At 39.3% G+C, this 27,783-nt stretch overlaps 1 protein-coding gene and 1 long non-coding RNA gene across 3 annotated transcripts in view; one reads left to right on the top strand and one right to left on the bottom strand.

Moving 5' to 3' along the window:
- Nucleotides 1-4,577, bottom strand: part of LOC141784779 (uncharacterized) — a 12,407-nt gene extending 7,830 nt beyond the window's left edge. The window contains exons 1-2 of the long non-coding RNA XR_012597478.1: nucleotides 4,503-4,577; nucleotides 4,270-4,356 (exon numbers count right to left, since the gene is read on the bottom strand). This is a non-coding gene — a long non-coding RNA (uncharacterized LOC141784779). The remainder of the gene's footprint in view (nucleotides 1-4,269; nucleotides 4,357-4,502) is intronic.
- Nucleotides 4,350-27,783, top strand: plekha4 (pleckstrin homology domain containing A4). Of its 2 annotated transcripts, XM_074662637.1 has the most exons (26): nucleotides 4,350-4,525; nucleotides 4,731-4,901; nucleotides 7,516-8,413; nucleotides 13,712-13,781; nucleotides 14,143-14,241; nucleotides 14,323-14,395; nucleotides 14,489-14,589; nucleotides 14,709-14,827; nucleotides 14,906-15,118; nucleotides 15,243-15,543; nucleotides 17,050-17,109; nucleotides 17,265-17,417; nucleotides 17,884-17,943; nucleotides 18,020-18,100; nucleotides 18,219-18,371; nucleotides 18,472-18,570; nucleotides 18,702-18,810; nucleotides 19,974-20,047; nucleotides 21,217-21,321; nucleotides 21,402-21,492; nucleotides 21,754-21,803; nucleotides 22,280-22,405; nucleotides 22,482-22,877; nucleotides 25,017-25,123; nucleotides 25,259-25,362; nucleotides 26,155-27,783. In XM_074662637.1, the coding sequence occupies exons 3-26, from the start codon at nucleotides 8,373-8,375 to the stop codon at nucleotides 27,282-27,284; spliced, it is 3,915 nt and encodes a 1,304-aa protein (XP_074518738.1). In that variant the 5' UTR covers nucleotides 4,350-4,525; nucleotides 4,731-4,901; nucleotides 7,516-8,372; the 3' UTR covers nucleotides 27,285-27,783. The 2 variants fall into 2 exon arrangements, with proteins under 2 accessions (XP_074518738.1, XP_074518739.1); XM_074662638.1 differs by lacking the exons at nucleotides 4,350-4,525; nucleotides 4,731-4,901; nucleotides 7,516-8,413 and adding an exon at nucleotides 11,972-12,124.

Below are 27,783 nucleotides of genomic sequence, written 5' to 3'. Positions count from 1 at the left end.
TCATTTTTACAGAGTAGTAGACTGATAAAATCAGACTTTTTTGTTTTCTTTTCTCTTTTTTTTGGCTCAATATCAGATTTTAATGGTGGTTACACCAATTTACATTTCTTAAGTTGCTGCTCTTCTCTGTACCCAGAGTTTTTACAGACCTGGGTAAAACTGCTTTTTCTTTTAATGCACCTTGGTCGTGGAATAATCTTCAAAAAGAGCTCAAATTGGATGTAATGGTTTCTCTTAGTGAATTTAAGAGCATCGTTAAGAATTTGGTGACAGAGGGGTGGTTGTTTTTCTTGAAAACCAAATGTGTATTTGATTATTTTTTTTAAACCGTTTGATTATGTTGTGTCATTTTATGTACCGTCAATATGTACAGCTGCTAATTTTGGCCAGGTCTCTCTTGTAAAAGAGATTTTTTAATCTCAATGGGTCTTCCTGGTTAAATAAAGGTTAAACAAATAAAATTAAAAAATTCTTAGTTTCACCATCAGACCATATCTTCCACCCAAAGATTTTGTGTTTTTTTTAGACGAGTGTAGCTCCTATTCTTAATACATTTGGTAAAAGACTCCACCAGTAACTCTGACGCGAGGCCTGCATTGAGTATTGTGATATCAATAAAGGAAATTGTTTTTAAAGTGGACATATCATGCTTGTTTCTCCGTTTCACTATGCCAGACTAGGATGCCTGTAAAGCATTTCTGCCCTCAGTACAAGTCATTTAGTTCCTTCATTGCCCCACAATAGCGTTCTCAATATCCTCATTTTAGGCCATTCTGAAGATCTCGTTGAAACGCTCTGTTTGGAGAATGACCTCCAGTAACCTCGCAACGTCACAGCCCTTTGTGCTCTGATTGGTCAGTTCTATCAGAGGGGCGTAGGGGGTAGAGCCAGGGGGCGGTTTTTGCAGCATAGCAGTATTTACAAAATCCCCACATTGAATGGAGCAGACCGAGCGAGTTTGCTGTTTGCCAAAACTTCACCGTAAGGCATTGATAGCACTAATAAAATGGCAGAGTGTAGGATACGTCCTTTTGTATTGGACCCTGAGTCAGACCCGGACGGTTCTGCAGCTCACGAGGAAGAAAATCCACCTGGACACAGATCATCTCAGGACGCTTCAGTGTGGTGAGTCAAACCGGTACTGTAACATGTAAAGTTTATACGTTTATACTCTGCTCTTGGTGGGTGTATCCCTTGGTGGCGGTTGTGTGACTAACTGACATCACAGAGGAGGAGCTGCTTTATCAGATTACTCCAATAAAAAGAAAGGCTCCTCGTGTCATCATGAAGGTCGAAATCTCGCAGCCAACTGGCAGTGACCTATTTTCAGAGGCATCAAATCTCGTTCTAGGATATCAAAAAAAAATACAATATCTCATTTTTTTTAAATTCAGGGGGTGAAAGGTCTTGTTTTCAAATTTATTATATTGTATGTAAGTATTTAATCAGGGATCAGCATGATATGTCCCCTTTAAAAAAGAAAGGAACCATTGCATTTTAGCTTTAATTTTTTTTTTTATTTAAAGTTTCCACTAAATCCAAACTGCTGTCCAGTGGAGGTGTTAAAAAATATTGATACAGAAATATATCGTGATATTTTGACCTGTGATAAAATATTGATATCTCATCTCTTAATATCAAAGTTTTTATATTATAGGTGAGTTGGAAGTACAATGCATCTTCTTTGCACCTCCACTGCTGTAGATGGCGCCAAGGAGCTGCTCCACTGTATGTTGCCCATTAACTATTTAATGAATACAGTGTGTTTTCCAAACCGCCTGCTTTTGCTACTGCTTTTGCATGTAGTAGGTAGCATGACTGTTCTGTTGGATCTGTTTTGTGGTATACTACTCTGGTTTTCAGTCTTGAAAGGCGAGCTACAGATGTTTTTTTTTTGTTGTTGTTGTTGTTTTCATTCTTGATTTCTAATCCTGCACCAAAAGTTATATCATTAGCTGAAGATAAATCTGATTTTTTTATGTACAGCTGATTGAAAAAACACTTCTGTATAATCTATGTATAGTTAAACAGGGTAATTAGTCTTTTATATGGGCTTTAATGAATTTGTAGACGTAAACACCTCTTTTACAACCTTAACTGGATACTTCAGAAATATTTGAATCCAAAAGAAACAGACCTTAGCACCTCATAAAAAGCTGACGCTGGTGTGTACAGAAGGGTTTACAGATACTGTTTTTGAATATTTGCTCCACTTTCAGGAGGATAAACTAAGATAAAATTACATAACTGTATATAAATAACTGCTGAAGAACACCTAAGTCTGATTTATGCAGCGGTGCTCGTGGTGAGAGGGTATAAGTGATGATTTACAGTCAGTGATCTCAGCAGTTAAACCTAACTGACAACTACAAACATCCCTCGGCACCAAAGAAAACACAAGCAGGGCCCAGAATAAGCTCCTGCACTGAGTACCAGCAGCCTGCATGTTTGACTCTGGATGCTGGGCATGTGAGTGAGAGGTAACTCTAAGCTGGTGTCATGAGTAAAGTGGCATATGTTATATAGGTGACACATATAGCATGACATATAGACTGCAGGGAGAGTGTCACATACTTCATGTTGTGTGCTCTGCTCTGCACACAGCATGAAATAAACAGGAGAAAGACTCCACTTTAAGTCGTTTTAGAGCTGAATGTGTTCGTTTCTGTTGTTGAGACAGATTTGATTTGATGTAAACAAGGTGCCAGAGGTGTGACTGTTTACAAACTGTAACAACATTAAATCTGCTTTCTCCTGCCGTCCGTCTGTCTCTGATCTTACTCCTCCAGGAATTTATTCACCCCATGTGAACACTTGTGCAGCAGCTTGATGAATTGTATTCAGCTGCTTCTAAATTACATCTACTCCATAATTTTATTCCCATCTGGTCCAACACCATCATATCAATGATCTGCTCACTCATTCATCCAGACGTTATTGGTCCCCACAGGTCTGCTGCCATGTAGCTGCTGGCGCTCAGTCAAACTGTCCGCAGCAGGACGCAGCCTGCAGGGAGCATCAGTTACATGTTGCTCTCTTCTTCTCTGTCTGTGTGTGTAACTCACACACATGAACACATGTATGCACTGAGCATTATTCACTCTCACTGTGTCAGTCCTTAACATAGTTATACCACACTCTTATCTATGACACGTGTTGTATACAGCCCATGACATTTGGATTCAGAGTCAAGGTCTGTTTATGGTCTCATGATGTCTTTGTTTCCTGGTTTTGGCACCATCTGGGCTCTTCAAACCTGGTTGTACTGTAAGAAGCAAACTATATTTACACCGAGAGCTGACAGGATCCTTTCAAGGGGGACTTGATTGAATTTTACCAGGTGGTCTGTCTGGATTTGGTTGCTGAGCTTTAACACATAACCATAAAGGAGTGTCTTTAATATATTACAGTATGCTACAATTATATTTCTTACTATAAAGAAAAATTAAAAAAAAAATCAAAAGGTATAAAAAAATACTAAAAGCTATTAATACTTTAATTTTATTTTTTTCTAAAGAAACTGCCATTATTTAATCTCACTGTGCATCATAACTGAATACAACAGCACCACCTGCTGGAGAAACCGCTGCATTACAAGACTGACACTTGGAGACAGGAGCCTGCATTCATTCATACTCTGAGGTTTTAACTTTGTGCTGTAACAAAATAATCACAAATCTTTGTGTGAATTTAATCAAAATTTAATTTGAATAACCTTTATTGATATAAATAAACAAACAAACCAACCAACCAGCGTCTGGAAGCTGACTGTGAGGTAGAAAACTATTCAGCAGCGCCACCTGCTGGATTTTTGACGTTTGTGCACAGCAAATAAAAAAATCTCGTGTTCCCTGGATTAAATTTTATGAACACTTCGAGATTATTTTCTTCCTTTTTTTTTTTTTTTAAATACCCCTTTCCTAATTTTTTCTTTTTCTTTTTTTTATCTTTTTCTTTTTTTAATTTTGATTTTTTTATTTGTTTGTTTGGTTGGTTTCCCATCGAGTTAGTCTGCAGTTGTTATAATTTGGCTACACATTCGCATTTAATGTCATTAAATAGGTCGAGCTTTTTTTTTTTAAAGACGTACTTCCGGTTTCAGGACGTTAAATTATTGGTCAAAGTAGCTTGTCAAAAGTATTCACATGCACGGCAGGACGATAAACTATAGCAACATTTTAGAAGCTGATACAGACACAAATATATTTTAAGAAGCAAAAAGCACAAACTTTGGAAGAAGCTAGCTTAACATTCGTGTTTGAAACTTACTGTTTAATGCAGCAGTCCTCTACTTCCGGTTATTTTCCCTCCGTTTTCGCCGAACGCAGACACGCAGACGCGGTTGTTTCTCCTGACCTAAGTTTAAAAAAAAGTGTTATTTTCTTTCTTAATAGATAAATATATCCCTGATTTTTATTTTCCTTTCAGTTTTTTTCTCATTACAGGAAAGATTTCCCGGGACTTGGGAAACAAAACGATCAACCGTGATTGGTCAAACCCACCTGTCTCTGCTCTGGCTGATTGGGTGAGTCACACGTTTTTCTTCTTCTTTGTTTTGTACTGTAGTAACTTCGAGGATTATCTGATGTAAGACAAGTTAAAATTTTCATCAATAGTGAAAAAACATTTATGACAAAAGAAAAATAATGCATGCTGAGCTCTATTTTGTTGGGAACTACATTTCCCATAATCTCTTCGAGCCCCTACTTCCTGTTTGTTGGGCCCCACAGGTTGCTCGGTGTGTAACTGGAGCTGATAAGTATCCCCGCAGCTGTCAGTCACACAGCTCATTGTGCCGGATGCTAAAGGGAGGGGTCGTAAATATCTGTAAGCAGACTGATTCGCCCCCCCTCTGGGAACTGGTCTTCCTGAGTATCTGAGGTCACGACCCCTCTGGACATGTGAGTACTAATAATACCATGATGGTACGGTTACTATGTGAGCATTGAGCACTTGCTCTGTGTTACAGTGAAGTGTCTGCAGGATTTTAACAACAGCATTTCTAGACACAGCTCTGGGTTTTTATCTCTGCTTTATTCATGAGAGTAAAAACGGTGCCACCAAGCAGCCGGGCCTTCAGGCTGCTTTCCTCTGAGAGTAATTTTAGACTTGACTTTTCCCCTCTCCTCTTGTTCTTATCATAGCTCTTAAAATGCCTTTGATATCTTCCTCTTGCGCAGCATTAATGCCAGCTCTCCTGAGGCGTCCATGGAGCTCCAGCTCCAACTTTTTCTTTGAGCGCTTCTCTTTAAGTCTGCTTTTTCATGACCAGACAGGCTCTCAGTTTTATTACCCTAAAACATTGTTCACCTAATTCCTCGCAGTTTGATTCGCATAGGTTTGTCTTTTTTTATGTACTGCAGGCGAAGTCCCTGCATGTTTTCAAGTTTCTGAAGTTTCTGTTTGAAGAAGAACTTCAAAAGATGCTGACTCAGTGCAGAGGAACAATTAACCCACATTTTATAGATGCTTTTCTGGAAAGTTGTAGAAAAATCTTCACTCTAAACTTTCCATTTATGAATTATTTTGATTATGACTGATAATTAAATGCTACAGATGTATGTATCCCAACAACAGGTCATGTAACGTGTGGATGCACCAGACACTTATTATAGTGAGTGTAAGGGCCTGTGTCCACTAACAGCATTCAATGCGTTCAGTTCTAAAAAAGCTTGTCCCTGGAGCTTATTCTTGCAATATTATTATTTTTTATGTAATATTTATTTTATTTTATTTATTCAATATTATTCAATAGAAAATTATATAGAAAAAGGCAAACAAAAAATCAGGGAAAATACTAAAAATCACAAGGTTTCACAGGAGTCTGTTTTCAGTGTCTTTTTTTAACTTAGTTTTTATTGAATTTTCTTTTTTTAGTTCAATATGATGTAAACATTTTAATACTATTCAATAGGTTTCTTTTCCTTTTTTTTCCAGCTGCAGGTTTTTACAAACCTCCATGGATGTTTTTATGGGATCAAAATAAAATAAAGTAATAACAGACAGTCAATGAAAAGATAATGTCCACTCCAGAATATATACATCTCACAACTTTTGAATCCATGTATGATAAGAGGGAGGTTCTGCTTTCAACCATCTCATGGTTCATCACTTAAAGGCTGTAGTAAACAACATTATTCAAGAAGTATTTGTCTGCTCTTCTATTCTAACCTTTGGGTATTATCCCCAGTATTTCCACTGTGAAGTTTTACTGAATGTTCAATTTTTAAAACCTTTTTCAGGATGTTAAAAACCTTCCTCTAAAACACACTGGACTAAGGACAGAACCAAGATATGTGGCTGTGGTTGGCTGTATGGGCTTTGCAGTTCCTCCAACATGAACTTGGATGTTGTGGACCCATCTTAGACTCAATTTCCGGTAGGGATGCATGATATATAGGTATCAATATCAGTATTAGCCGATGTTGGATGTTTTTCTAACATTTCCGTATCTGCAGATATTTACTCATTAGCTGCTGGCATTTTCAGATCATCTTGAACGATGTTTAAGACCCAAATAATATCGTTTTCTCTGACTATCTAAACACCAATACTACCAAAGAAAAGTAGACTCTCTTCTTTCATGTCTCTCTTCTTGGTTTTGATAAAAAAAAAAACTGACAAAAAGTACTTTTTTTGATCATATTTGTCTCAGGCGCTCCATCCTTTGTTCCTCTCCATGGTCGTCTTTTCTCACGATTGCGCCGCTCTTTCTCTCTGAACTACCTCGACACATCATCTCAGATTGTTTTTGATTTTTTTTTTTTTTTTTTTTTTTTTACCAATATTGATATCGGTAAATATCGGTTATTGGACAAAATATTCATATCGGTGCATCCCTAATTTTGAGTGTTCTGAAACATCTAGTTATTATTTTCCATTCGAATTTTGTAATAGAACGTGTAACCAGATGTGTCTCAATACATACATCATGCCTATCATGCTGAGAAATAACCACTGTTAAAGCTATTTGTCTATTTTTGAATTTAATTAATGAGTAGTATTAGTTAAACTTATTCACATTTTTCTGTTTTATTAGTTTAAGTCAGATTTTGGGGCACACTTTGTGTATTTTTGTTAGTCATTTGGTTAGTATAAATAATTAGATATTTTGTATATTAATTATTATTATTATTATTATTATTATTATTATTATTATTATTATTATTATTTAATTTTGATTGATAATAATAACTGGGCACGTGAGGTTATTTAAGTAAATAGGTAGGTAGGAAGTTAAAAGTTTTAGTCGGATGTTTTGAGTTTTCTTTAAGTTTTTTAAAAAAAATATTCTCTCTTCTCCATCTCCAGTGTTTAATTCTATCACATACTTTTCCAAGGGTGCAGGTTTTGTGAAGTTTTTCTATCTGAGTGTCTTTTTTGACTTCGACATCTTCCATTTCTCATGACTACGATCTCTCCATCTCGTAAATTTCTTCTCTTCAATAATCTGGATTTGTTGTTCCATATTGCAAAAAGATGAATTCTTATCAAACGTTTTTGTCTTATTTTCAGAGACAAAAGACAAAAATGAGGTCTGAATTGCTCGTCAAAGGTAACCTGTTGGAAACCTGTTGGATACCACAGAAGCTGAGGGAGGTCACACCATGTCTCATTTCATTGAAGTGAACAGACACTGGATATTTCTCATCCTTGGGACATATGGCACTCTTATATTCACTAATTCACTGTTTAAGCTTCCTCGAGGTCTTACCTACAAAGGCAAGGCCACACGGACTGCGAATCATATAAATTACATGAGTGGACACACATGATGAGACTTTAGAGAAAACTTTTCTTAGGTGAGAGGATGACAGTAGCTTAAAATATACTTTTCAGCAACCAGGTGTGACAGGTGTCCCACTCTTCGGCCTCTATCAGGAGTGATATTTCAGAGCCATCTCTGAAAGTTATGGAGCCAGACCCAAGAAGCTTTGATTTGTACAAAGGGCAGACACAAAGAATGAGAGACCAGCTGTTTTTTTCCGTAAATTCCAAAGTCCCAAACCCACACTCAGCAAACACAGAGAGGCTGTGGAAGGCCGGGCGAGGAGGAGGGAGGGAGGGAGGGAGGGACGCTGAAGAAGAAGAAGAGGGAGAAGAGGGGGGAGGAAGAAAGAAGGGGCTCACAGAGAGGGCAGTGTGAGAGGACAGAGGATCAGAGCCAGCGTAGGTAGACACGTTACTGGACAGAGACTGCTGCTGCTGGTACGTCTGAAGAGAGGAGTGAGAAACAGAAGAAACAGAGAGGGAGATTCACACGTACAAGGAGAGAAGAGGAGAATCACAGAAGGGACGGGTTTGGGAGCCAGTGACGGTCAGGAAGAGGGCAGTGGAGCGGGAGGAGATGCTGTGAGGAAGAGTGCCAAGTGATGGAGGGCGAAGGAGCCGGCAGGCGGGCACACTCAGTCAGGTACAACAATATGACACCTGTTTTTATAACTGTCTGACTGGAGCTTTCTGTGGGTGTGAATGTGCTTTAACTGTGGTTTCTCTACATGTCTTTAAAGGCCCAAACAGGGATGTAGATGCTGTTTGTGAGACCAGTTTAAATGAGACAAACTGGATCCTTAATTCTTATAAATAAGATTTATTTTTATTTTTTTAATTTTTTTAATTTTATTTTATTTTTTATGGAAGTGCACAACTCTTAGTTAAAAAAAAAAAGATTTTTTTTTTTACAGAAAAAAAATTAGTTAATTTATCCTAGTTTTCTATTATTATTTTTTTATTACGGAAGTGTACCACTCAGTTGTAAAAAATAATAATAATAATTAAAAAAAAATCTGAAAAAAAAAAATAATAATTTATCTTGATTTTCTATTTATTTAAAATATTTTACATTTAATTTTATTTTTAAAAAAAGTCATTTTTGATTTGTGAAAATGTTTTTTTTAGCAGCTCAGTGATGTTTTCATGGTGACTCAATAATAACAGACTCACCAGGTGACTTTACTCGGCTTCCTTAATGTGTGATATTAAAGTCTTATTTATACCGATAATATTTGGCCCATTGTCGACCAACTTTATTGTCTAAATATTGCCTGATGAGAATCTCCTCAGATGTAGTGTCATCGTCTTTGTCACAGTTCATCGTCCTGCGATGATTTCGTTGACTTCCAAACAATCAGGAATGCAGAGACATGCAAATGTTTGGTTTGACAGCGAGGGAGGATATTTGACGTGCCGATGTATTAAACACGCTGAACGTCCAGCTTCACATGACGCCTCAGAGTCCCCGGGGAGCCACAAAGCGCACTCTGTGTGGGACACAGACCCACCGTTTGTCCTCCGCTCCGTCTCCTCTTTAGCATTTCAAGTCTTCTCCTCCCCGAGCGAGTGACCCCAGCTGATTAAGGAGGAGATTTTCCAAATATTTCACAACACCCACAGACCCCCTCACCCTACACACACACACATACACACACCCAGTGGCTGTAAAGTTGTTCGTCTCTGCTTTCATCGCTCACAAAGACGTGATTGTGTCGTCCAAGTTCGCTCGTGGAGCGTTGTGGTTGATTCTGACGGAGATTGTTGGAGCTGAAGAAGAATCCAACCTCTGGGTCACCCACGAGGGCTTGTGGAGGCTCGGTGTTAGGTGTTTCTCATGAGCTTTTATCTTTTAGGAAATCTGTAATGGATGTTTTATGAGAGGTCAACGAAAAGTGTGCGGCTTAGTAAAAGCTTTTCTTAGTTACACCAAGAGGGATCAGTTTGGAGATGTGGTAAAGTTGTTCTGGGTGTGCTTTGGTGTTTTTTATATCCTAACAGGAGAAAATACGTATTGAAATCACAACATTCAGGTCCATAAATTAGATTATGTGGAATTAAGTACGATAACACAGGAAAAAAGTGTTGAACACGCTAACTGAGACTCATCTAATACTTGGTGGAGAAGTCTTTGTTTGCAATGACAGCTTCCAGAAGCTTCTTGTATGTTTGAACTAATGGCCCACACTGCTCAGGTGTGATTTTGGCCCATTCCTCTGCACAGATTGTCTTTAAATCTGGAATATTCTTTGGTGCCCTCTGGTGAACCCTTTTCTTTACTTCTTTCCACAAATGTTCAATTGAAACTATTTGAGAGTCAACTTTGCCGTGTGCTTTGGATCGTTGTCCTGCTGGAAGGTCCAGCCACGTCTCATCTTCATCATCCTGGTGGATGGCAGCAGATTCAGATCAAGAATTTCCCCATACATGGCTCCATTCATTGCTCCGTCAGTTATATGAAGTTTGCCAACACCATGAGATGAGAAACAACCCCATGCCATGATGCTTCACCTCCAAACTTCACTGTTGGTGTAGTGTTTTTTGGCTGATGTGCAGAGCCATTTCTCCTCCAAACATGGTCTGTAGTATGACAGCCCAAAAGTTCAGTTTTGGTCTCATCTGACCAGACAACATTCTCCCAGTATTCTACAGGCTTGTCAAGATGCTGTTTAGCAAACTTTAAACCAGCTTCAACATGCCTTTTCTTGAGGAATGGAGTCTTGTGGGCTGAGCGTCCATAGAGGCCATGGCAGTGGAGTGCATTGCCTATTGTTTTCTCTGTAACAATTGTACCTGCTGCCTCCAAGTCTTTCTGGAGCACTTCCAGGGTGGTCCTTGGCTCGTTGAGTACTCTTCTGACTATCTTTCTGACTCCCTGGTCAGAAATCTTCAAGGAGCTCCTGTGCGTGGCCTGTTGATGGTAAGGTGGTGCTTCTTCCACTTGTGAATAATGGCTCCAACGGTGCTGACTGGAATATTCAGGTGCTTTGATATAAGTCTGTAACCAGTTCCATTCTGATGCTGAGCAACAATCAGGTTGTGAATGTCTTCAGAGAGCTCTTTGCCTTTACCCATCATGAGGTGTGTGGTATTTAACTGCTTGGTGAAAAAACGACTTTTTTATAGGACCATCAATTTGCTCTAGCCCAGCTGATGTTGGTTTGCACTAATTGGAAGTTGAAGTAATAATTACTGACAGATTTCAGGTGGTATGGTGCATTTCCTTGCCAAAGTATACAGCCTTTCCATGGTGTGTTCAATACTTTTTTCCTGTGTTATTGTACTTAATTCACCATAATCATTATTTATGGACCTGAACGTTGTGATTTCTTTTCATGTGCTGATTATTTGAGTTGATACCAATGTCTGGTAGAAATTTTGTTTGAATTGCAGCTTTGGAAATAAATGTAATGCGAAAACAGTTGACACGTTCAAACTTAATTTCCCCACTGTAACTACGGTTACTCAAAGGGACAATTGAGAGCGCCTTTTAAAGGAGGTGAAAATTCCAGATCTTTATTGGTAACAATTTAATCCTGATATCCTTAATTTTACAACAAGATTCCTGAAAAATGATTTTTAAAAAAAAAGAAAAAAAAGTCTACTTTTTAGAAAACATTCTTAAATTTTAGTTTAAGTTCAAAGAGAGGCAGAGATCTCCTCAAACGTGTCATTATTTAGCATCATAAATGTTTATTTATAGGTGCCAGCTTGTACAGTAGGTGCCGGTGCTGCTGACATGCTCCCATGTGACCTCATGCTGCTAAACCTGGAGGTCACGTGTCCAAAGAGACGCCATGACTCTCCAGAAAACACACACAGACCTGTGACTCTGCCCCTCCCTGCACATTTGTCCCCAACGTGCCACTTTAACTTCCTCCGCTCTTTTTATTTTGGCGTTCCCGCTGCACTTCTTTGGGACGCATTCCAATTCTCTCTCAGTCTCATAATACCGGCAGCCCCGCAGCCCGGCCCTGCTGCCAGATTGGTTTTCACACAGTCCCAGGCCCCTCCCTGCTACCACGGCGACGCAGCTGTCACCTGTCAGTTCCATGGTGGGGACGCACACCGGCCTGTTATGGCTCAGAATAGACGTGTGGGAGAGTTTCGCTAGAAGTGGGAGAGAGCACAACACACACGACGCGGAGTGAGCGCCAGGATGAACAGTTGACTGCAGGAAAAATCTGAGCTATACGGGAATGTGGCAAATGTGAGTTTAGAGGGGAGAGGAGCTGCTGATGGGAGTGACTGAGCTTCATCAGAGGGAGAGACGGTGTTGGTAAGGCTCCACAGGAGGTGACCAGCTGATCGTGAGACATGTGAGCAGGTTTCACCTCAGGACTCAGGGCTACAGGTGAAATATGGCTCTGCACACGTGTTTCACTCACTGAACATCGTTTCTTTTACAAATGTATGAATAATTTTACATTTTCATTCAATTTTAGGGATGTAACAAAACACTCAACTCACGATTTAATACGATATCCGACCCTGGGTTAACGATGCGATTTTCTCACGATTTTTTGACAGAATGGGCTTGCAGACAAAATATGACTGTGAAGGGTTCTTTTAGTTATTTCTGTCACTGCAAAATACAAACCATACAATGAATGCAATACATAGACTGTATATAGAGTGGACAGCATGGCTCTGTCTTGTAGCATTGTACGGTTTTGAAGCCAAAATTCCCCATCACAGGTGCAGCCATTGGCAGCCAGAGTCTGCGCAGCAAAAACTGTGAGGGATTCTGAGAGAATCTGAGTGCAGCTGGGTGACAAAAATAATAACTATTTTTTGTCTTTCGAGAGTCTAATCACTTCTTGACATTTTACAACAAAAAAAAAATACAGAAAAATGTCAATCATCGTTAAACATGACATAAAGCCTCATTTTTAACCTGTTATAACTAATGAAAACGAAACTTTTCAGAAAAAAGAGGACCTGAGTTCAAGACAGCCAAATGATATCTTCATATCACTACAACAATCAGACATGAGAAACATTTCTACCAGGTGTATTAATTTTTTAAAGTTTGACCACAGCCCATCTGGAATGACCGGGGAGATGGATTTTTTTTACCTATACTTCAGCCAGCCACCAGGGGGGAGCAGTTTTTGTGCTGACCTCACTTTGAGCCGAGCAAGATGACGTTGATTTTTTTTTCCCAGTCTATGATGCAACATTTGAAACAGACACACACTCATATATATATATATATATATACATTACAAAAAATATTTTTTCTTTTATTTTTAACAAGTTAAAAGGAATTCTCTGAGGAAAACTGTGCAAAACAAAGTTTGTCCTCTTTCATCTTCAATTATTTTTGTATTTGTTTGAAGAGACTTTTTCAACTAGTATCACTCCCAAATGACTGAATGAATAATACAAATATACAAATCTCTTCAGATAAACAGTCTCAGATTTGCAAGTGTTCCTGGTTTAATGAAAATCACCCCTCTACTCTTAAAATAGGGCATCGTAATCTATTTTTAATCTCAACCGATGTGTTGCGATTCATCGTTATGTCCCTAATTTTGATCCATAATTACTTTCTTATCTGTTTGTGTGGCCAGTTTTAGGGAGCCAGTTTAGCATGGAGCGCTTTGTGACTTTTCAGAATTTGATCTTTTTGAAAAAACCTCTGAAATGTTTAAGGATTGACTTTGGATTTGCAAAATATGAATAATACTCAGTTATCCCAGTGTGCAATACGTTATCGACGTTAATTTCCTGTAGCTATAAAAGAAATTTATCAGTAGTGTTATTTAGTTTAAGTAAAAAGGCAAATAATTAGATCCAAAAGCAATTAGTTGAATGTCTTTCTCCTCTTTCTAAAAGTTTCTTTCAAGCTAATTTTATTTTTTTTATTTATCTATTTATTTATTTTAAAAATGTAGTGTTTCAATGAATATTTGTATGTATGTATTTGTATGTGCAGAATGGATGACCAGGACAGAGTCAGCCAAGCGTCCAGCGTGGCCACCGTCTCCTTCTTTCCTGTTCCAAAGGTTTGTTTTAATGTCCATACTCATCTTTTCACTCAACTTTTTCATATTTTTTGATGAACTTTGGGGCAGGGCTGTAACGTGACTGTATGATGCTGGAGGTCGATAGACTCACTGTTTACGAATAGTTTTGCTAATCTGACTTCAGTGAAATGTGTACGACGAACAATTTTGCATTGAGTTAGTCCGTGTCGAGCACAAAATGAAGAGGGGTGGACTGGATGTCGAATAACCTCCCACAGGTCGTCAGAAATCTCTTTGCTCAGGTCTTCTTATCTAAAGAGGAGGGAGGCAGTGAGGGAATGAGTCTAAATGGGTCTGGACTTGCAAGTTTCTAAAAAGACTCCTTCTGTTAAAAAAACAGGAAAGTGACGGGAAGGTGCAAACATTTGGGAAAAGATGTCAGGCAGCCAAGAGAGACCCCAACTGTCCCGTGGTCATCAGAGGATGGCTTAACAAAAAGGTATCGTCCCAACACGCCCCAATCGAGCGTTTGTTACTCCGTTCTCGCCACAAACAGCTGCTGATACTCTCCTCTCTGCAGGACAGCTCCGGTTTGAAGCTGTGGAAGAGGCGCTGGTTCGTCCTCTCCGACTACTGTCTGTTTTACTACAAAGGTACTGAGCGCCAGGACTGTGTCGCCATGTATATTAATCTGTGCGACAGCGCCTCTCTGCTTTCACTCATTTCTTTCTCTGTTTCCAAAACAGACAGCAGAGAAGAATCAGTGCTGGGCAGCATCCCGCTCCCCAGCTACAAAATCCTCTTCTGTACGCCACGAGAATGCAAGAACAGGAAGTTCACCTTCAAGGTAACATTAAGTAATAAATTTAAAAGTTTCTTGAAGTCTCACATTTTATAAAACAACCAATGATCATTTCTGGGAGGTTGGATAAAAGTCTAAAGTTTGATTCATTGGTGCAAACTGAGGTGGTGCACCAGGGGATGCGCTCGTACTTCTTCAGCGCTGACACCCAGGAGGACATGTTGGGTTGGGTCCGAGCCCTCAGCCAGTCCGCCACCATGGAGCAGGACAGCTCCTTGAACAGGTACGCAGCAGCTCAGCGTGGACGCAGAGTGGGATCAGCACCGTGCAGCTCACGTGACTCCATCTGTGTCCCTTTCAGGCGCTGCTCCAGTTTCCAGGATTTCACACAGATAGGGGGCAGCAGTGAGTCGGTGGACTTCCCTAAACCCCCCTCTGATGGAGAGGGTCCCTCCCTGAAGCACAGGCACGTCAGCCGAGCTCTGAGCGAGCCGAGTCAGCTGAGCGGTGGGAGGATGGGGACGTCTCGCTCAGAGCCGAGGGGGAGGCGGAGCGTGCGTCACAGAAACAGCAGGTTGTCGAGTCACGCCTGTGTGTGAAAGGCGCAGATTTAAATCCCTGCGCTTGACTTGAAAGAGGAAATCATCTGAAGAGGTCCCAGATTTGTCAAACTTTGATGTGTGTGTTTTTTCATGCAGCCCTTCAAACAGAACACCCAGCCCGCCTGAGTTTAGCAGGAGGAGAGCCTGTGGTCCAAACCAAGAGGAGGATCCTCTCCCAGGCCAACACACGCCACCCACTGAACTCATCGGGTCCCTGACCTCCAGAGGTCAGCTGGGTTCACGACCTCACACGCCAGTGGGGAGGGTTGACATCCGACCCCACGATGACCCAAACGTGGTGCCGCAGACGCTGTTCTATGCACCTGCCTCCCCGAACCTGGAGTTCAAATCTACTCCGACCACGCCGGTCTCAGAGAGGTGGCAGAACCTGACCAAGGTCAGCTAACACCCCCCTGAACACCATCCTCAAACAGAAGCACGTTAAATTAATCTGTCAGTCCCAGTGTGTAATCTGTAGGATCTGTATCCACTGAGTGGTAGGGATGGGTATTGATCAGATTTTATTGACACTGATGCCCTTGTTGATTCTGCTTATCGATCTGATTCTTTATGATTCCCTTATCAATTTCTCAACATTTAATCGACTTTAAAAATTAGTAAATGTGAGATAAGTCGCTGGATCTGATTATCTCTGGAGGTAAATATACAAAAATAAGTAAAAATTGCACATCAAGTGATGTTAGTGTATTTTTTTGTTGTGTTATTGACTGAAGTAGGCCATCTAGTGCAAGGGTCTGCAACCTGCAGCGCGGGAGCTTCATGCAGCTCCTCAACTCTTTTGCTGTGGCTCCTTGTAGCTTTAAAAAATTATAAAATTTCAAAAATTTTGATATTTGCAGAGTTGGAATTTTGATTTTTAATTTCTGCAAATTGAAAAAACGCACTTCTTTTAAAATTTTGTGAAATTATTGCAAAGTTTAAAAGTTGTTTTTTATTTTTTTTGCAACTTAACTAATTTTTTGGCCCATTTATTTTTCAAATTCAAAATTTTTGAAATTTCTGAAATGTTAAAATTTTTGAACTCTTTTGCACCATTAAAATTTTTAAATTTTCAATTAAAAACAATCACACATCTTTTTCAAATAATTACAATTTTGTCAAATGTTTGCAAAGTTTTACAATTTTTTTGTATCTTTATGAATTTTTTTGGCCTTTTTTTTTTTCAAATTTATATTTTTTTGAAATTTTTGAAATTTCTGATTTTTTTTTTTTAAATTAATTTATTTTTTTTTTTTACATTTAAATAAAAAAAAATCACACATCTTTTTAAATGTTTAAATTTTTGTGAAATTTTTGCACAGTTACAAAAAATGAATTTCATTGCTAAGTTTTTTTCCAAGTTCAAAATTTTTGGAAATTTCTGAAATGCTATAATTTTTGAATTTTATTTCGCAACTTTACTAAATATTAAAAAACACATTGCATGTACAATCTTATGAATTAGAAAAAAAACTCTTGTTTAGATTTTTCCTCTCTAGTTTTTAACTATAAAGGCTGAAATTCTTCTCTGAAGCCAAAGTTCTACCAATGTTTGCTAACCGCTAGCATGTCAATGCAATTTCCCTTATACATTAGTATCAAGCTAGGTTTACTTTGTTTTTATCCTTTTTGGTAACTGGTGTGAGAAAGTAATGAATATTTCTTTGTGTGTTCAGCTCCGAAGTAAAAAAAAATCCTGAATCAGTTTTCTTGGGAACTGTTAGCTAAATGCTAAGCTAAGTTAGCTGCAGCAGACTAGTCGAGGTAAGGTCCAGCAGCATCGACGTAGTTGATTCTCAACAGGAACTGGTTTTTGATCCTTACTGAGTTTAACTGTGAATCCTCTTTTTCTGGATTAGCTTTAACGACCATTAGCATCTTCTCTCACCTTCTTCGTTCACAGCCTACGCCAACGTACGGATCCGTCCATCACATCCCGAGTGGGAGGAGACCTTTAGGAAAGGTGATTATAAACAGAGAGGAGTTGGATCTCCTGTTATTTTGTTACCCTTACAGATTGTTAAAAACATTTCTCGTACTGATTAAACAGCACAGCATGTTTCTCATAACGCCATGTGTTCTCTGTTTCTCCCATACACACGCCGTCTCTCGCCTCAGAGCTACTCCACAGGGGCTAACGCAGACTTACTGCCCCCTTTGCCCCCCTCATCGAGGGCAGCACATGCTCCCCACCCCCCACACCACCACCACCACCACCATCATCACCACCACCGCAGCAATTTGTCTGTTTGCGTGCTACCGCCAGCTCTGGTACAGACGGCTCTGCTGCTCTCCGTCCTCCTGCGGCGTCTCTGTGGTCGTCTGTGTTTCTGTGTCACGGTGTCGTCTGTATCTGTGTCGATGCTAACACTCGTGTCTCAGATGTTGTTTGTGACTAATAAATGATGTGCTGCTCACATTGTTATTGTCTTTTTTGTGTTGTTGTTGTCCTAAAATGATGAGTCCTGACGTGATTATGCTTCATGAAATGAGTGTTACATTCATGCTGCTGTTTGCCAAATTGTTTTTGTATCTGATGGAAAAAGAAATTTGGATTTTTGAGGCCTAACTTCGGCGGTGGCCTCTGTTTGATCTGTGAAACACGGTCGCAACACTCAGACATTAACCTTAGATCTAAACAGCTGTGACAAAGGATTTATTCTTTTAACTTTGGTGAACAGGAAGTGGCAAAAAAAAAAAAATTGAATGAATTATTTTATAACCTTGCTGCTTTCAGAGCCCTAAACCAGATCCCAGAGAAACGCCCCCTCTCCGGCCTCTTGAAAGCGATGCAGATGTGAGTACTCGCGCTCTCCATCATCTTGTCAGATGCTTGTTTCTGTGTTAACATCAGTTTGATTCTCCCTCGTCAGGCTGTGTTGACGCGGCTGTGTGGGTGTGACAAGCTGCTGCAGTCTCTGTCTGTGGAGCTGGCTCAGCTACAAATGGATAAGGTCAGGAAATCCTCCATAAAGCGATGAAAAGACGCCTGATCAAACGAGTCCTGACAGTGTTTATTTATGTCTAATGGTGCATGTGAATGAGCATTTCTGTGAACACGTCGTCTTGCAGGATAGCGTCCACTGTGCGTTAGAGGTATCCAGACTGCAGCTGGAGGACTGGAAGAGTCTGGGCCCAAGAGCCCATGAAGAAGCACTTACCCAGAAGGCTTTGCTTCAGGAAGATCTGGTCACAATCCGAGCCAGGATGTGCGATGTTTCACTGGTGTGTGAGAAGCCTTCACTTTATGCTTCAGCATCTGTTTTAAAATCCACGTTGGATCCTTCTGGCGCTCACCTCTCTCTGCTTTCATCTCCCCGACCAGGAGATGGAGCGTGTGTGGAGTCAGTACGAGAGGATGGAGAGTGAGCTGTCTGTAATCCGCTCACACCTTCAGCACATCTGTAACTTTGGGATGCCACAGGTAGATTTCACCTTCAGAGTCTTAAAGACGTGCTTCTGTTGCTTAAATCCTGAGTCCGGTTTCTTCAGCTGTGATTTATGGTTTAAATTTCCTGACGGAGATGTTCGATGTGTACTTTCCCTGTTGATCAGGATCAGTCTCAGGCCCAGAGGGAGCTGTGGATGATGGAGGACATTCTGGCCGGACTAAAGATTAACAGGGACAACTTCCGCTTCCTTTTGGGTCTACAGAGGCACCACAGTAAGCCTGAACCTTCGCTCTGTCTTTGACTTGTCTGTTAATCTGTGTTTATGAGGTAAAGATCAGGACATTTTCATTGAAATTCATTGCTTTGTGTGAGTTGTTATCACCAACATTTTTTAGTGTTAAAAGGCAGAACTCAAGTCTGCTTAAGCAGCTCATGTGACGTGATTTGACTAAAATCTCACATATGTCCATTTGTTTAACATTTTAATATATTTTTTATATAATTTTTTGCTGATTTATGATATTTTTGCAAGTTTTTGAAATTTCAATTCTTTTTAAAGTTTGTTAAAAAATGTTTATTACATTTTTCAAAAAGATTTTGCAGTTTTTTGTAAAGTAGACAATTTTGTGATATTTTTGGAAATCTTAATGTTAAATTAGTTATCATTTATAATCAAGTTTTTGATATTTTTTACATGTTTTTTACATTTTATTTTTTGCGGATTCATGATTTTTTTGCACGTTTTTTAAATTTCAATTTTTTTGCAAATATTAAAAATTTCTTTTTTTTAGATTTTTTTTTGCGTTGTTTTGAAATGCAAACAATTTTGTGATATTCTTGCAAAACTTTAAAATTTCAGGATTTTTTTTTTTATTTTTGCAAGTTTTTTAAATTTAGCAAGTTTTCCAAATTTTTGCAATTTTTTGAAATTTCAAAATTTTCACGTTTTTTTTTTATTTTTGCAAATTTTTGAAAATTTATTTCTTAAATTAACAGAATTTCTTTTAGATACAAGTACATTTAAATGTGTGTGTGTGTTGTTGTTGTGTGCAGAAATAATTAAAAGAATCTTTTTCAGTCATTTTTTTTCTGCAGGCTCATTCTGTTAAAAATAAACTGTGAAAAAATCGTTAACCCAGCATCAAAAATTGTGTTGCATTGTGAGTCGAGTGTATCGTTTTATCCCACATGTCTCCATGGACGGATGGGTCCAGCCTTCTTGAGTTGTAGTTAAAATGAAGTTAGAAGCTCCATCAGGCACATGCAGTCGTTCTATTTGACTGTTGATCAAATAAAACTCCATTGACCCTGATTCTTTCACTCAAGAAGTCAGTTAATCCTTGCCATGCTCACACACACACAGACATTTAGATGTTGTTTGTCAAACAATAGATGAACAGTGTCACCACTGTGACCTTTTCTGTCTCCCCCTCAGTGTTCCAGCCGACGTCTCCACATCCTGGATCCCCTGGTTCTCCCACAGAGAGGCTGCACAGCGGACCGCCGACGGTACGACTCCTGTTGTTGTCAGTGACCTCTGGTGTTCGCTCTCTACTTATGACAAATATGAGATTATTGTCTATTAAATTCAAAAGTTTGATCCTTTAAATAAATCATAGACCCAGATGCCAACCATCATGTTAAAGCTGCCATAAGAAACCTTTGGTTTGTGTTGATATTAGTGCCCCCTGCTGGCAGAGTAGAAACCCTAAACAAAATCTGAAACAAATCATAATGATTTCACTGCTTTGATTTGACCAATCAGCAACAAATACACAAGAAAAACAAAATCTGGGTACAGTGAGCTATTTTTAAGACTAAAAATATGTCTTGTTGGACTTTTTGTGCCCAAAAATTCGTCATTACAGCAACAACAACAGTACTGTTTGCTAGCAGGGATTAAACTCCTTTTTTTCAAAGATGGTGATACAGGAGGGCACTCCTGGGGGTATGCAAGATTTACTTCTAAGGAGCCATTTTTTCTTAGCTTACCTGGATTAAAATCATTTCAAAGCCATAAAATTTACTTTACAATGAAATGGCAAAAAGGGCATAAAATTCTATACATAGTTAAAATCTAGTGTAAAATAAATAATTATAATAAAAAAGTAGTGTTTTTTTATTAATAAAAATTTACCTGTGATTTCTTGTTGTTTTTTTTTATAAACTTGCTAAAAATTCAAAGAATTTTAAGGTTTCAAAAATTGACACTTTTTTTTCATTTTAAAAATTTGCAATTAAAAAAAAAATAAAAAATTGTCTAAATTTAAAAAAATTGCAAAGATTTATTCAAAAATTAAAATTTGCAAAATTTGCAAAAGAAATGAATAAAATTTGAATTTTTTTTAGAATATATATAACAAATTGTATTATTTTGGAAAAAAAATATTAAGTAAATTTTGAAATTTAATTATTGGAAATGTTTTTTTTTATTTTAAAAATTGTCTAAATTAAAAAAAAAAGTAAAGATTTATTCAATAATTAAAATTTTAGAAACTTGCAAAAAAAAAATATTTATTTGAATATGTAAAAAATTGAATTGTATAATTCGGGAAAAAAATATGTACAACATCTTGACATTTTTTATTTTAAAAAACGGCTTTTTTGACAACTGATTATCTGTTTTTGCCCTGAAAAACCATATCCATCAATTCTCACTAACTTGATGCTTTTTAAAGGGAATGGAGCAGGAGCCGCCTCTCCGCCCACCGTTACCTCAGGAGCTCCAGGAAATCCACCTCAGGAGGGACCAGGGCCACGGTTGGACAGAGTCTCCATATGAGGTGTGAAGTATTTTCATGATCAGTCATAAAAATCACCACGTCCGACTTTTTAAGAAACGTTTGTGTGCTTTTCTTTCCAGGGAGTCTACAGTCACGCTGTTGATCCTGTACATAGAAGAGGAAGCAGCCAGCCTGACCTCCTTAATGTGAAAGCACAGAAAGACTCTCTGGGTTGGCACAGATGCTTAAAATAATAGAGCCCACAGAAGGAGTGATATTAATACAATAGCCTGCAGATTCATATTGTGTGACTCATCTGAAACAAACAGCTTTAATAGGTGTTTTTATGCAAACGGGGGAATGATTCTCCTCAGAGCATGGTGGCTTTGTTTGTCCTCCACCCTCATATTTCTTATTTCTCCTCTTCCTTCTCACCCTCTCCTCCCACCCACCCTTCTCCTCCTCTTTCCTCTATTTTCATTTCATGTTCAGACTCTGCTTCCAAGTGGATCCCACCAGATACAGGACACCAATCTACCAAGGTTTGACTCTCCTCGCTGTAATTTCCTGTTTGCTGGTTAACTATATCTGGATGTATGCGATGTGAGCCAACGTGCTCTAAATATAGAAGCAGTCAAAGCTGATTTCTCCTCTCTGCAATCACAGCCAAATTCCAATTCTTTGATTCTCTCTTCTCCCTGCAATTAGGGCAGGCTGCAGTTCCCGTAGTGAGCAACAGGGGGAGGCAGAGGCTCGTGTTAGCACAGCAGCTCCTTCTTCCCACTTTTCACCACCCAACCCCCCTTTTCTCACATGCTCACACACATACATTCAATATATACCAACATACAGAGGAGAGCAGCTGTGAGTGCACACACACAGCTCAGCAGGAGGAGGCGTAATAGTCGTATATTTGTGTATATTCAGACGTGTTTTTGATGTGCACATCCTGGATTTCACGCATATTGTTGAGGTGAAGGAGGTTATGAATGACTCATACTCACTACATCTTGTCTAGAAGATGAAGATGAGTGAAGAGGAGCAGATTGAGAGGATGAAGAAGAATAAGGAAAGGTTGAATCGGAAGAAACCTCCGATACCTTCTCCAGGTGCCCAGACTGAGAGTTCAGGGACCAGAGAAGAGGTCTGACAAACAGAAACATCACATTTCACGTCTTCAATCAGTGAATGTTCACTAATCTGATCTGGGGTTTTCTTAGGCCCCTTTTCCTCTCAGGGTGACCCGGGTTGTCACAGCTGTCCTGCCCTCTTCTCTGGTAGCCAGACGAGTTTCTGTCGAAGACCCCCCACCTGAGCTGGACAACCCTCTGCCCGAGCAGATTCCCCCAGAGAAACAGGACCGGCTGCCGGAGCAGAGCAGAAAAATGTCAAACAGGTCGCCCAGGCATCTGTTGTTGGACAGTCCTGATCCAAACCGGACCTCCGCAGAGACGTACTGTGATCAGCAAGTTAAAAAGACGAGCAGGCAGCAGCACCAGGGAGTCCTGAAGACCTCCAAGAAAGACCTGCGGTCAGACGTGAGCAGAGCTGTAAACACTGAGGCTTCGAGGAGTCAAAACCAAGCTGGATTAGGAAGCGTCAGCATGGACCACAGGGTAAGAGGAGAGTATACCCTCACACCTCCAACCTGTGTTGTCCTCCCCACCACAGGTTGGCACTCACAGTGAAATCCACAAAAACAGGTTTAGACAAACCTTGTCAGATTATGTGCAAACACTGTCAGATACTAACAGCTGAAATACACCAGGTGCGTCTGCAGTCTGTCTCCGCTTCATCACGGCAACGGATCTGATTGGTTTCCATTCAAGTCAATCTGTCAACTGTCACATACGTCCAATAAGGATGTAATGATGCATCAGCGAGACAGAGAGGTTGTTTATTTAAAGAGCTTTTGTTTATTTGTATAAAACAAGGGTCTTCAATCTGAGGCTCTGGAGCCTCATGCAGCTCTTTGACCGTTTTCCATTGGCTCGTTGTAGCTTTAAAAAAATATATCATTAAATAAAAGATTGATTATTTTTCTAACAGGGGGTACTAATGAATATAGACATTAATACTAAATAAAATCATGCTTTATAAGTTAAAAGGTGTTATATGAAAAAATTTCATTTTGAAAATGAGTCAGATTTCAAAACTATGTGAAATTTTGGCAAGTGTTTGGAATTTCAAAAATTGTTTGAAAATTTTTCGATATTTTTTACATTAAGTTTTTTTGTGATTTATGTTTTTTTTGCAAGTTTTTAATGTTCAAAATTTTTTTACTAAATTTTATTTTTCAGAAAAATTTTACAGGTTTTTGAAATGTAAACAGTTTTGTGATATGTTTGCAAAGTTTTAAAATTTCAGGGTTTTTTGAAATTTTTGCAAGTTTTTAAAAATATTTTGTCAGTTTTTGAAATTGATATTTTTTAGATATTTTTTACATTTACATTATTTTTTCCTTTTTATGGTATTTTTTAACATTTTATTTTTTGCAAGTTTTATGATTTTTTGCAAGTTTTTTAATTTCAATAATTTTTGAAAATATTTCAGAAATATTTAGCAGGTTTTTGAAATGTAAACAGTTTTAAGATATTTTGCAAATTTTTAAAATTTCAGGATTTTTTGAAATTTTGGCAAATTTTTTAAAACTAATTTTTTTGGAAATAACAGAAAATACATATTTTGCAGATATAGATGCATTTAAATGTGTGTGTGTGTGTGTGGGGGGGGGGGGGGTGTAATGTGTGCAGAAATAATTAAAAATATCTTTTTCAGTATTTTTTTTTTTCTGAAAGATCATTCTGTTTGAAAGATCATGAGAAAAATGCATCGTTAACCCAGTATTGGAAATTGAGTGGCATTGTGAGTCGAGTGTATCGTTACATCCCACATGTGTCCATGGGTGAATGGATCCAGTCAGTCTGTGTGGCTGGTCCGTCATGTCGCAGGTAATACAGACGTGGAGCTGTGACGCATAAATTCAGTGAGGGGGAGATTGAGCAGGACAGGAAGTTGTGACTGGAAACTACCTAAAAACACCCAGTGACTTTCAAAATAAAACAAACTGTGTCAAATTCAGTTCGTATTTAGCTTGACTACGACAATAAATGGATATTATGAAGGGAGCCAGACCAGTAGTCAACAGGTTTGAGGTTTTACAGCCCGACATGAATGAAGAGAGACTTATTAAAGAAGTGGGAACCTCTCTGTCTGTGACTCCAGCTGTCTGTCAGTCAACACGCAATGGAGCGGAGTCGGACTGCAGACGTATCTGGTGTATTTGAGGCATGAGACATTATGGGTTCTGATTCACATTTATCAGAAGTTTTCAAAACGTTTAGAAGAAGAAACGTATCTAGATAAGAATATTGTAATTCTCACACAACACTTTAGTCCGACTTTAATGTTATACTCCCTTTCAGCAGACTATCTGCTACAATTTGGTGTTAGTTTCAGGTTTGTACGATAATTTGTTTCCTGACAGTGTTGAAAATTATGATGACCCAGTACATATTTCATATTCCAGATCTTAGTATCCAGATTATTGCCAGGATCTAGATCGTATTTTAACATCTGTCAGAAATTATGGTGACCTTGTCTTGTATTGTTTTGCAAAGCAATCCGACCATTTATGGTGGAGTTATATACCTCACAATGATAAAGAATCCTTAAAAAAAGTCCTGGATCCAGACGGTGATCCAGATCACCTCCAAAATTTATTTGTTTATAAATTTGTGAACCTGTTTGAACAGACAGAGGCGTGTCCCTCCAACATGGAGCCTGATGTTGGTCTAACCCCTGAGCAGCGCGAGGCCAAACTGCGCCGCGTGGAGCGGATACGGGAGCGAGTCATAAGGAGGTGGGTATTTTTCTTTAGACACTTAAATATATTAATATTTTACTGCTGTAATCTATCTATCTATCTATCTATCTATCTATCTATCTATCTATCTATCTATCTATCTATCTATCTATCTATCTATCTATCTATCAGCGCAGTCAGAGAGAGTGCAACAACGCAGGGTCAACAGCCAATCAGGGGGGAGGAAGTCCATCACATGCCCCCTGACACTTGTGGGAAACAAAAGATGAAATCAGGTACGTGTGTGTTTGTTTGTTTTAATATAAAGAGGACTGTTATTATGACTCAGTCTGTGTGTTACATTAAAAAGTCTGTTAACAAAAGGCTATTTGACTCATTTGTACTGGGTTGATCCTGTTTCTGGTGCGAAGAAGGGTTTGATTGAAGGATGCAATGAAAGAAGTCAAGGTGAAGTCGATCGCGATGGAGGGAAAGGGAAGGGTTGAATAAAAGAAAGGCCTCTTGGTTGGTTGATCCAAAGATGTAGGGGTAGAGTGAAACGAGTCAAGGCAAGGTGAAAAATGTCAAGGTAGGTGAGGATGAAAGGATGAGGAACCGTTTAAGGTTTCTTGAGGAGGGTTTAGGTAGATTTTGGTGAAGGTAGGTTTGGGTGAAAGGGGTTGACAAAGGGCAGGATAAAGCGGGTCAGGTAGGGATGATGGAGGGAAGTAAGAGTACGACTCCAGGATCTGGGGAGAGTCCGATTGGGTGTGATAGTTTGGGATCAAGGGTTTCATTGCAGAATTGGATGATACGGGATTAGAAGGGGTTGTGGTTCAGCTTAATCCATCAGTAACTCTGGGGCAGAGACTTAGGGTGGGGCACATATGGGTGGATCAGCATCCATGAAGGGTCCGCGGATCAAGAGACGAGGATGCGAAGAGACGGGAGTTTTAGGGGAAGAGGATTATGAGACTGAGACAATCAGGAGGATTGTGTGAGACAGGTGAACAAACAACAGGACACAGGTGGTCCTCTTTCTTAAACTCATTTCACTTAGAGGTCAATTCTTGGTTCTTTGTTTCCAGACCATGACTCGTACGACGGGTATGGGAGCTGTGGAGACACCAACACAGGTCCTCCAGAGGTCCAGCTTCCTGGAGCAGCTCAACCTGGAGAGGACAGAAGTAGGCATGTCAAAAAATCTAAAAGTCAAGTCAGATTTGGGAACAAAACCCAACAGAAAGATCACAGTGGGCGAGCAGGGGTTGCCAAGCTCAAACGTCCAGATTCACCCTATCACATCTCGTGTATGACCGTCTACCAGAAAGACGGCGGCAAAGGGTTTTTAAACCACAACGATGGAGAGGAGAGGAAACCTGAGGAGCAGGATGCTGAGGAAAACGAGTTTCCAACCTCTGATGTGAGAGCAAAGTGGTTCCTCTCGACCAACCAGTGGCAAGGGTTCATCCCTCTGCAGATTCCTGGACTCGACTCGTTGTGCGGCGAGGAGACGTCAGACTTAGAGAACCAAGCACCTGGCACCGAGGACGCAACTGATTCCAGCGAAATGTCAGCCGCTGTCAGCGAAAGCTTGGAGAAAATGAAAGAAAACCATTCACTCTTCTACAAGATTGCGTGTGATATTAGCATTTCAGACTCAGATATCACAAAGAATGATGGGAATTCAACCACGCAAGCATCAGCGACGCCTGAGGAGGAGCTGCCTATCACTGAACCTCCACCTGATGTAAAGAACGATGGCAATGGGGGACCAACTAACCAAGAAGGCCACGACTCTGGATCGCATTTAACATCAGACGTGGATGAAAACAGAGACGATCTCCGAGATCCAGCACAGGAAACCCCGGACAGAGAAGCGTTAGATATCTCACTCAGAGGAGATGAAGAGATCTCTCAAATAGAGTGTGAAGACACCTCAAGGCAAGAAACTCAGCTTAGAGAAACTACTGAAGGAGCTCCAGCTCAGGACTCTGATCCTGATCAGGCTGAAAGTGAAATGTCAAAAGAAGAACAGAGTGAGAGGAACGAGTCAGAAGACAGGAAGCCGGACCAAGAGAAAGTCGAAGAAGAGGAGAAAGAGACGAGCAACAACTACTCCATGGCTCCTTCCAGCGCTGTGTTGGAGGGCGAGAAAGTGATTAGGAGCGCCTCTTTTGGGAAGGCGCGAGTTACAGTATTAAGGACAAGTTTGTAAGAGGGGAGAGCAGTGACGGCTTAAGGAGCTTAAATGAACAAACTTGGGAAGGACGCGAACACAGTGAAGTGATTTAAGGAAAAAGAAAATGATGCAGAGCAGAAGGGTCCACTGCAAAAAACTGAAATCTTATCAAGTGTTTTTGTCTGATTTTCAGCAAAAAAAAAGTCTTATTACAATTGATGAGTCACATTCACCAGGTCAGTCCAAAACAAGGGTCTGCAACCTTTACTTTCAAAGGAGCCATTTTTCCTCAGCTCACCTGCATTGAAGTCATCCCAGAGCCACAAAATTAACTTTATCTTCCAATAAAGACTGTACAGGGTTTAAATTTCTTAACATATTTAAAATCTACTGAATAAACATATGTACAAGAAGTTTTTCTAAATTATTAAATTGCACGTGTGATGTGAAGTGTTTTTTAATTTTGAGTAAATTTGCAAAAAATGTTTAATATTTTGAAAATTTGCCAAAATTTCAAAAAGTCTGAAATTTTAAA

This window comes from Halichoeres trimaculatus, unplaced genomic scaffold, assembly GCF_033239565.1.
Source record: "Halichoeres trimaculatus isolate MK-OKI-2021-1 unplaced genomic scaffold, fHalTri1.1 fHalTri1_scaffold_23, whole genome shotgun sequence".
NCBI classification, from domain to species: Eukaryota; Metazoa; Chordata; class Actinopteri; order Labriformes; family Labridae; genus Halichoeres; species Halichoeres trimaculatus.
This window is presented reverse-complemented; position numbering and strand designations above follow the sequence as displayed.